Source organism: Musa acuminata, chromosome BXJ1-1 (assembly GCF_036884655.1).
Source record: "Musa acuminata AAA Group cultivar baxijiao chromosome BXJ1-1, Cavendish_Baxijiao_AAA, whole genome shotgun sequence".
Classification (NCBI taxonomy): Eukaryota; Viridiplantae; Streptophyta; class Magnoliopsida; order Zingiberales; family Musaceae; genus Musa; species Musa acuminata.
The window spans coordinates 4,821,687-4,831,672 of NC_088327.1; the positions used below are offsets into that span (position 1 = coordinate 4,821,687).

Consider the following 9,986-nt stretch of genomic DNA (forward strand, 5'->3'; position numbering starts at 1 on the left):
CTCGCCCGCCCACCGCCACGAGAAAAGGACAAGGGGGAGCCGTCATTTTCCCTAAAAAGTCCTTTTGCAACTTCGTATTCTGATGTACACCCTTTGAGAACATATTTACACATTACCCCCTTCAGGTTTAGTACTTTTACCAACTCACCCAACTCAACAACGGGATGTATAAATAGATAGTAATAGTTGCCGATCTCTCATGGTGATATTTTTAGGTCATACCATCTCGATCGATATCTTTATATGATCTCTACCAACTCATCTCGATCATTATGGAAGGATATATTGCACAAAAAGTTAATATTCCAAGTGTTGGTGTCAACAACCTGAAGTCGTGGCCTCGGGGCCAACACGGTTGGGTTCGGGTCCGAATGATTGGGGATCTTCCTGAGCGACCCTCGAGACTGTTGAGGTGGCCGACTGCGGTGGTACGATCGCGACGGGACGACTGCTTCCTCTGGAAGGGAACTCCTCGCCTGGGCACGCGGTGGGAGGCGCTCCGTCTTCGTCCCTGCACACAGGTCGGGTCGGGAGGCTCGACCCGACCCCTCCGACAATCCAGTTAGTTGATAGTCACAGGGGGCTTTTGTCTTTTTTTCACCCTCCCAATTTCCTCGGAGCATGGGGTTTTTATAGTAAAGGTTGCCGTTGCCTGATGTGCCCGCTTGCAAGGACTAGGATCGTACTCCTGGTAACGTTTGACAGCGGTGTTGGCATGACGTGAAGGACCGAGTCTGAGCGGGATGTTAATGCGCCTCGGCCGGTGTTCCGGTCTGTTCGACTAGGTACTGTCAGGTCAACCGAGGCACGAGACGTCATCAGGGGCGGCTGACGTCAAACCATCGCCATTATTGCCCTATGCATTATGAAAATTCTACAAGGGTTCTTTTTATAATATAAAATAATCTAAGAATATCTATGTAAATGTTGTTGAAATTGATGTTATCTAAGAATATCGATTAATTTCATTAAATTTTTTGAGCTTTATAATTTGGGATGATCTGAAGATCAAAAAGAAAAGATCAGAAATAGCTTTTGTGTTTAGGATTTAAGACATCGATTTTTTAATTATTTCTGTAATAATCCGAAAGATATTATTTTATGGGTCAATCTGTATCAACCAAAAAGATGTTGGATCAATTGAGAGGTTATAAAAAAATAAAAGTATAATTGAAAATTGAGAAACTATATTTAGTCAAAATATTATCTATGAAGTAAGATTGTCAGTTGCAAAAATGGATTGCCAGAAACAATATCCTTATTTAATGAAGATTTTACATATACATTCTTCTAAATTTGGAAATATCATATTTGCTCCTAAAAAATTTAAAATGATCAATTCATCATAGCTTATCTTGCTAGGACGATTGATCATATTCTTTATTGGCAACTAATTCAAGAACACCAACTCCAATAAGATATCACTAGACTTATTTCCTATATTTACAACTCAATCAAAACTCTACTTTCAAGTCTGTGCTTCTTTCTAGAAAGAAAATTGTCCCTCCTCCTCTGAAAATACTGGATTCTGGCCTCCCTGTATGCAATTGGAACTTGTCCCCTTTCTCCTGGTGGTGTTGAATCATTGTAGTCACTACCAGAGAATCTAATATTTTGTCCAAAAATATAAATAAAAAACATCTAAATGAAAAAAGAGATGAAAATATAACACTTGTATTGACAAAACATCACTTAGCCCATACAGGGTGGACTCTGGCTTCAGATAGGCATGGAAGGGCTGATAAATCTATTCTTCATTTTCTTCTCTGAATTGGTACATGACTTTCGAAATACTGCTTTCCTCTGGAGAGAGAGTAAAAAGGACTCTCAGGAAGTTCAATTTGGCTTCTGCATACACAATAAGAAGAACCAAATCATATGAATTACGTAAACTGAACATAGTTTAAACTTTAAACAAAGCTGTTAATCCATGAACAATTTAAACTAATGAGGTTTCATTGCTTTCCATCTTACTACAGTGGAGACAGAATCAATAAGGAATGGCACGAGCAACGACAAGCAATATTGATTTTGTATTTATCATCAAGCTATAGACTACTGTGCAGTAAAAGGAAACCAGAGATACATATGTAAGAATCAAGCAGATTGTCTGATTTTAATTTGGGTTGATGGAAAGAAGGATTATAATCTGCAACATAATATAACATGTAGAAAATTTTCTGCAAAACAACCAGCCTAATGCAATTCTATTGTAATCTAAGCAGCAAGAACCAAGAAGAAATATAAGAAAAACCTACTCCTGCAGCAATCGAACTTAGTAATGAGTTTTGAGGCTTTGATCAGCTCTAGAACTCTTCATTTTTTACTCAAACAAATAAATGGGGAAGCAAAAAAACACCCTTTCTGACTGGTCACTGATGCACCAGAAAAGATAACTAAATGCATCATCTTGTTTCTATCAAACTAAAAAACTAGCATACCAAATAATGTGAACAAGGTAAAATGTCAAGTTAAACATAGATGTAGGACCTAATCTAACCAGTCTTACACTTCCCTCTGTGTCAGTATTCCTGCTGAAGTGAAGAGGAAGCAGCTATGATCAACAAATGAGAAAATATAATTAGCTTCTAATAGAACACTTTGTTATGGCTGAAAATTAATAAATATATGCATCTGCAAGTAAGAGATACTTGTATTCCAGATTAAATAATTAATTAATTATCTGTGTTTATATTAAACTTCTTGGTTACCTATTTTCAGTGCAACTGTTGCTGAATTCATCATCAGTGTTCAAGCCAGTATTGATAGCATCAACTGCATGGCATTTATCAATGACAGGAAATTTGACATAGCCTGACAATCACAAAGATAATTCAGCCTCTAAAAAGTTAGAAAAGACAAAACAAGCAACAAAGTAAAAGAAAATACCTACTTATCTTATTTTTTTAACAACCTGAAGTTTTCGGTTCCGTGCCATAGTGCAGCAATGGTGTCTCTGTTGGTGTCCTTGATGCCATGTTAAACTTAGAAAGACACATTCTGTCATCTTTAAACATCTTTTCATGCTCCCCAATCAGCTGCTCTCTGAGTTGATTTGAATTATTAAGATCTAGAGGCACTAAATGAGAAACATATCAGGCGAATTATATACACAGATAAATCATGCATGGCATGGATTAAAACCTCGATTCTACCAGTCGATACAAGCCGGTATCTACTGGTTCAACAGCCAACCAGGATGCTGACCAGGCAATTTCACTTGGTTCATTTTGAAACCAAGCTAACAGCCCAGTAAGCTTATTGGGCTGGGCTCACCGGATAATAAATAGACTGATGCAATGCTATATCATGCAATAAATCTATCAGCCGATAAGTTTCAAAATTTTCAATAGCTGTAAGAAGTTTTTTTTTTTTTATTTTTTTTCTTTTTTAGCCTTCTCTCTCTTACCCTATGAGGCTCTATCTCTTCCCTCCTCCATTTTGCCGCCTCCTGTGCATTTAGGTCATCACCTCCTCTTCCTGCACTTCCCCCTCCACCCCCATCCTATTCCACCACCACCTCATCCTCCTCTATTATTCTTCCTCTCTAATTCGGTTGCTAGCAATCGATACCAACCCATAGAGAGCATTGGTCTGCCACCTTGTATTGGTTCAGATAAAACCGAGATTTTAATCCATGATGCATGAAATGAATGACCTCAGCATCATATTCATCCTAGGCAGTGGATACTCACTTAGAGGAAAATAAGAATTCATCTGAAGATTAGGATAACAAGTCGTGGGCTTTGTTTTCTTTGTATGCGTTCTGCAGTGTGAGAAATTCTACAGATGAATCAGATCTTAAAGCTAGAAATTTAAGCAAATTGAAACACAAGCATCAATCCCAGTAACAATTTTTTCAGAAATAAAGTAGTTATTTTTTTATGACGCCTAACCTGTCATCTCATACAGTTCCTTTTTTGAAATGTGATTAGATATTTGAGCTGATTTTTTATGTTAGTAGAAGATAGAGAAGACATTATTAGTGTAAATGCAATTACTAGGAGAACTCGTATGAACAAGTACAATAACAAAAAATAGGTAAAACAAAGCTTAGTATAACATGAATGGATAACATTTTCAGGTAGAATACACATTTGTTTTAGCCTACCTGAGATTTCTAATGGAAACTACAGCCCCTCTTGATCCACATTACACATGGAAAGAATAAGAGGATGGACATGATTAAATAAACAAAAACAATATATTTTCCTACATGATTCATGAGTGGTGTGAGACCATCTTCTTTGGTCTAGTGTGAGTTCTGAGTACTTGGACACAGTCTGGGGTATTTATTTGTTCCCTTCTCTTTTTCCTCGTTATCTAAATATTTCAACATTTACACCAGCCCTTTTGCATACAAGCTTTTAACTACCATTCCTCTTATATTTATTAACATATGCAAACTCTTTACAATATTTAACTGCCTCCCTTCACCCTTAAAGCAACCCATCAGAGTGTCAAAGTATTCAACATTTCACATCTTTGGAGAACTACTCTTGGAAGAGTGGACATCAATGATCTTCTCTTTCCTCATGTTCTGTTTTTGTATTTTGCATTATTAAAATTGTTTTTTTCCACAAATTAAGCATGCTTTCACCAAGCATTCTTCCTTGTCACCTTATGATACATTTATCCCCAAACTTTCTGAGCCACAGCTTCACAGTAGGCTGTCCTATGTCACTCTTCTATCATTCTTCTCATGTCATAAAAAAATCAACTAGCAGTGTTGGTAAAACAAATGAAATATAAAAAAGAGATCAATCAACAAAGCATTATCCTTTTTTTTTTATTCTCTATGTTCGCATAATTACTTTTATATCTGTCCCTACAATTTATTTTTCCTCAACATATTCTGATGAACCCTAATAACAAAAAGAAATACCCTTAAATCTTAGTCCCTTAACTTTTTTTTATTTGTTTGCATATAGCTGAAAGCTTCCAATTATTTGCAAATTAAGATTAACCATGTCGACTTTAAGTTCAAGAATTTAAAATTGTACCATAATATACTGCTAGTTCCATGAATTTTTAACATGGAAAACAAGAAAGAGATCTAGTTCTTCGAACTCTGACATTCCTTTACCAGTTTTTGATTTACTGAATTGTAAAATTCATCAAGATTTGCCATATATCCTGCATCTGCAATCAAGGGTATTGAATGTTTGATCAATTTACTCTGGCAAACATAGGCATTAGGTGTATAATTAAAATAGAAGTGAACTATGCGAACCATTGCAGAAGTTAAATTCAGACACTCAGTTGTGTTGCTCAAAATTCATGAGCCTAGCATGATACTGTAAATCTTTAACAGCCTATTAAATTTTATGACTGCTAGTTAGAAATAATTGAATAACTCCATACCATGGGTCCTCCTAAATATGTGTTTCAAGGACCTTTAATGAATTTAATCACGTTGTGATCCTTTAGTAGCTTTGACCGACTAAAGTTAAACATATTGGCTCCTAGATACAAAGATTGTAGATCATTTAATCCATCCAAATACTTATCAGACACTAGACATCAAACAACTTTCCTAAAAGATACTACAACTTTTGAATAACTTTAAATTCTTAGACAGTGAATACCAGACATGCTAAGCATTAGCCCGTTGGTCTAACTAATCCTGATACTTTAAACACATGTACAGTGTGCAGGTGACTGTTCATGGTAACCTTGCTTAACCATCTTTAATTGCTTAGGAACAAACGATGATGGAAGGTTTAAGCCTGAAATAAACCATTACAACTTAAAAAAAAATTTGATTATAATAACCAACACGGAATAATAAAAGAAAAAAACATGCTAAATTGGGGGAAATAACCTGCCAGTAGTCCTGGATTTTATTTTATAGGGCTTGACAAGGACGCGAGCCCCATCAATAAAATGAGGATTCCCCTTCATCAAGACAGCACCAACAGTTTCTGGTCTGACAAAGCTCACAAATCCGAACATGCGCTTGTCTTGGTAAGGAATCCTCACATCTTTTACTGGACCATATTTCCTGATAGTGGTAATAAATTATTAACCATTGGGGAATAATAAGGGAAAAAAATCCAAGTCACAGAATTGGCAGTGTCAAAATGATTACGAGAAATAGTTTGAGACACCATCAACAGTGAATGTGCTTTCTGCTGGAAATGTAAGATAAATCTGATAAGAACTTGAAGATGTTGTGCCTGGATTAGTTCTCTCATTCGTGGACTTGTATCTTGGTGCATCTTCTGCTAGAATTATGTAATGCTCTCCATGTGCTCTAACATTCAGCAAAGAAGTATTGAACACAAATTTGCAACTGCAATTGATATGAATCAATCATAGGTGAAGAATCACTTTCACTTACCTAGCAATGACAATGCTACTATCCTTGAAGTTGATGAGCAGCTTTATCAAGCTGAAACCAGTCTTGTCATGCCTTTGGCTCTCTGTAAGATACCCCTCGGTTAAAAGGTGCTTGCCATACCGATCGTAGTATAGTTTAGGCAGCAATGCAATAGAAATAGGCCCTTTCAATCTCAAAAGCTCTACAATTTCCCTTTCTATCTTCTCAAGTGATCTAGGTGTGGCACCTTCGTCACAGTTTGCAGCATTGTTCATGTCATGAATAAAATTCCAAGGGTAGCCATCTGACAAGGATTGCTCATGCAAGAACCTACAGCTTCTGCCATGCTTGCAGTAACCCTTGTTGAAAAAATGGCACACCTTGCTCGACTTTGAAGGACTGCATGATCTTCTCCTAGTTCTTAAAGTCAGCTTACCATGGTGTGAAACTTCAGGGAGGCAATCATTTTCCATCTGATTGGCAATTTCTAATTGCTCCTTCAAACCGAGAAAATTAGTGTGTTCATCAAAAGAGTACTCATCCACGATTAAATCTTTGTATGGTGAACACTGTCCAGAAACATGCTGAAGATTCAAATAGGGTTTTGGAACATGAGAATTGTAAGAACCATGATGGTTGGAACCAAGTTGCATGTCAGAGTTGGAAAGCATGGACTTAGCATCACTTATTCTTGACACTAACATGTTGTCAGACCCCAATGCTAATTGGACCAATTCTTGATTGGTAGGCTCCTTTAAGAAAATACAACCCATGATCTTGAGCGCATTCTCTGGATCAAGCTTTTGAATTCTACCGAGGATTACTTTTGCTAATTCCGAATTGTCCATATCATACTTTGTAGCCTCTATGCACATAATGAAGAAAAAATTAGAATGAAAAGGTAAAATAAAGAGCTTACGCATAACACTTTTAGCAAATCATTTTGCTGCCCAACAACAATAAGAACATGATATGAACAGTGTGAATAACAACAATCTGCCACAGCATGGTATGTTAATCTTTATCTTTTAGAAAAACAACATAATATTATATTTCTTTAAAAAAGAAATATTAATCTCCAAGAGTAATGGTGTCCAGATGTTTCCCAATGCAACAAACTATGTTACAAGAAGGCAAAAGATCTAGGGTGTTATTACCCATCTAATAGACCTGAAAAACGAAATATTTCATAAAAGTTTTATCAAGCCCTCTTTTTGTTTAATTAATAAACAACTAAAAATCTCTTGTACAAATAGCCACCCACCGTCGAAAATAATAAAATCTTTCATTGATGATGAAGGCTGAAATTATGTAACCAACCAAATTATAATAATCTGTCAAAGAAGGATCTTAGACAAAGATTATATTTCAAAATGTACATATGAGGCTTCAATTCCTTGTTACAGAAAGTAATCTATTATAAACAATCTGCAATAAAAACTCCACTACAATGAACATAATTAATATGCATGGAATAAAATATACAAAAATATTACTCAGGAAACAACTGTATCAGACAGAAAAATGAATCTTTGCATAGCAGCATAAAATTCCGACTGTACCAAATTGCAAAATGAATTTGTACTAAATATAGGAAATAATGCATAAGCATCATTGTATGTTATTATGTGACGATGAAAGTACAAAAATAATTTCTAACTTTGCACAAGCATCATTCTATGTTACTAGCCATCTAATAGACATTAATAATGAAAGATTCCATAAAAGTTTCATCAAGCCCTGTTTTTGTCAACTAATAAACAATTAACAATCAATTGAATAAATAACTACCTGCTGTCGAAAATGATAAAATCTTTCATTGATGATGAAGGATTTTATTATTTTTCATCATCAATGAAAATATGATGGCAATATTTTTTATAATGTGATGGCCAACTTTGATTAATATGGATGAGATGATGATTTATGAGTCTATGACAATGTTTCTGATCTGATGAATGACCGGCAATGGAATCCATTCATCCTAGATGAATTTCCACCCTTCTCTTATTAAATTAATATGTAACGTTCATTTCCAAATTACTCCAATGATGATTGATGGATATGGATTCCACATTCCGAAAGTTTTGTTAGTGCAAGAGGTGCTTTCCATTACCTAAGGCGAGGCAAGATTAATGGTGACACAAATTGGATTGGTTGGAAGGTGAAATGGACCCATCAAATTTACCCAAAAATGAAAATATTATCATGACAATTTCTTTGGAAGAGATTGCCTACTTCAAACTCCATTGCTAAAATTTTGCATACACAAACTGAACCATGTTCCATTTCTCATTTTGATTATGGACTCTTGGGTCTTATATCTTCTTTAAATGTTCATTTGCCAACCAGTTCTGGTCTTTAGCTTTCTGCACTCTTCTAACTTTTATTTCCAGAATTTCTCATCTTAGGAAGTGGGCTCATGGTGGCAGGAAGGCCAAAACCTTAACACTTATAATACTAAGTTTACTAGAGCTTCTATTACTAATTCCTTATAGTTTATAATATAACCAGAATGATTGACTCTTCTGCAACTACCATGTCCAACTGCTTTCCATCTGGTGTAAGGTTACTGTGGTCACAAACCATTATGTGCAAGCTTCTGGAAAGGCTAAGTTAAATACTAAACCCTTATTTCCCCTTCGACTTTATATAAAAATTATTAGTGATTGATACTAAATCCACTCTAATACCATTACAAATTATCACGACCTAACTAACCTGTTAGAAACCAGGTAGCCCATATGCTTAACCTCAGATAATGGCATTATATCAATCTAACCTTAGAAGGAATATATATTTTACCTTCAACATTATATGGGAATTCTGTCCCATACAAATACCAATAATCACAATATGATTAATATGTTTGAAATCACGTGACCCAAAATACTTAAGTCCCAATTAATAAATCCTATCCCATTAGCTTTGAAGTGAGATTAGATTGGAATGTTATTATCTTCATCCAAAAAAAACAAAATTGAGCGCAACTCAGTGCTCAGAAACGTCAATGACACTAAACTGATTCCATATTAAATATGGAAAAACAAAATGGAAAATAATATATATATATATATATATATATATATTAAATTATCAGATTGATGAAAGAAAATGCTGTCATGCCCAAAAACCAAACAAAAAGTCCCAGAAATAACTTAAATATAAACTTGGAGAAGGCTAAGCAAATACCATGCACAAGATGAAGGTCATCTTGTGGGAGACTGCCATCTTCTCCCTCGCCCTCGCGAGGCGGAGACGCCGCCATGCACCTCCACAAACAAGAGGAGGATGAGCAGAAAGGAAGGAAGGGGAGATTGAAGATCGAAAAGAGATCGGACTGCCGACAATGTATATAAATAGGAGATGAGATGAGAGAGTCAGGAGGGAGTCGAATTGGATTGAGGCGGTTTCCATATTATGGCTTCTTATCCGTTTTGAAGAGGATATTTTTTTCGTTAATTTCTGCTTGATTGTGTGCGATATTTAATTAAGAAGAAAATATAACAAATAGGGGCTCTCTTTTTTGTCCTTTTTTTTTAGAGAAACATTTTGTTTTTTTCCATGAAAAATAAAAAAATGATAAATATTCATCGAAAATTAAAGATTAATTTGAATGATCAATTTTTTAAATATAGACTCTTTAAAAATTCGGTGTTTTCTG

The 9,986-nt window shown here is 35.4% G+C and overlaps 1 protein-coding gene across 4 annotated transcripts; it reads right to left on the bottom strand.

Moving 5' to 3' along the window:
• Positions 1-1,301: 1,301 nt before the first annotated feature.
• LOC135618976 (zinc finger CCCH domain-containing protein 54-like) lies at positions 1,302-9,769 on the bottom strand. 4 transcript variants are annotated; one of them, XR_010489287.1, is made up of 9 exons: positions 9,515-9,769; positions 6,344-7,187; positions 6,092-6,256; positions 5,825-6,004; positions 3,696-3,766; positions 2,915-3,079; positions 2,712-2,814; positions 1,704-1,848; positions 1,302-1,568 (listed from the first exon to the last, which is right to left on the bottom strand). XR_010489287.1 is itself a non-coding variant. In XM_065120527.1 (8 exons), the coding sequence occupies exons 1-8, from the start codon at positions 9,588-9,590 to the stop codon at positions 1,755-1,757; spliced, it is 1,698 nt and encodes a 565-aa protein (XP_064976599.1). In that variant the 5' UTR covers positions 9,591-9,769; the 3' UTR covers positions 1,302-1,754. The 4 variants fall into 4 exon arrangements, 1 of the variants encoding a protein (XP_064976599.1); XR_010489273.1 differs by having other exon boundaries at positions 1,302-1,606; XM_065120527.1 differs by having other exon boundaries at positions 1,302-1,848.
• Positions 9,770-9,986: the final 217 nt, after the last annotated feature.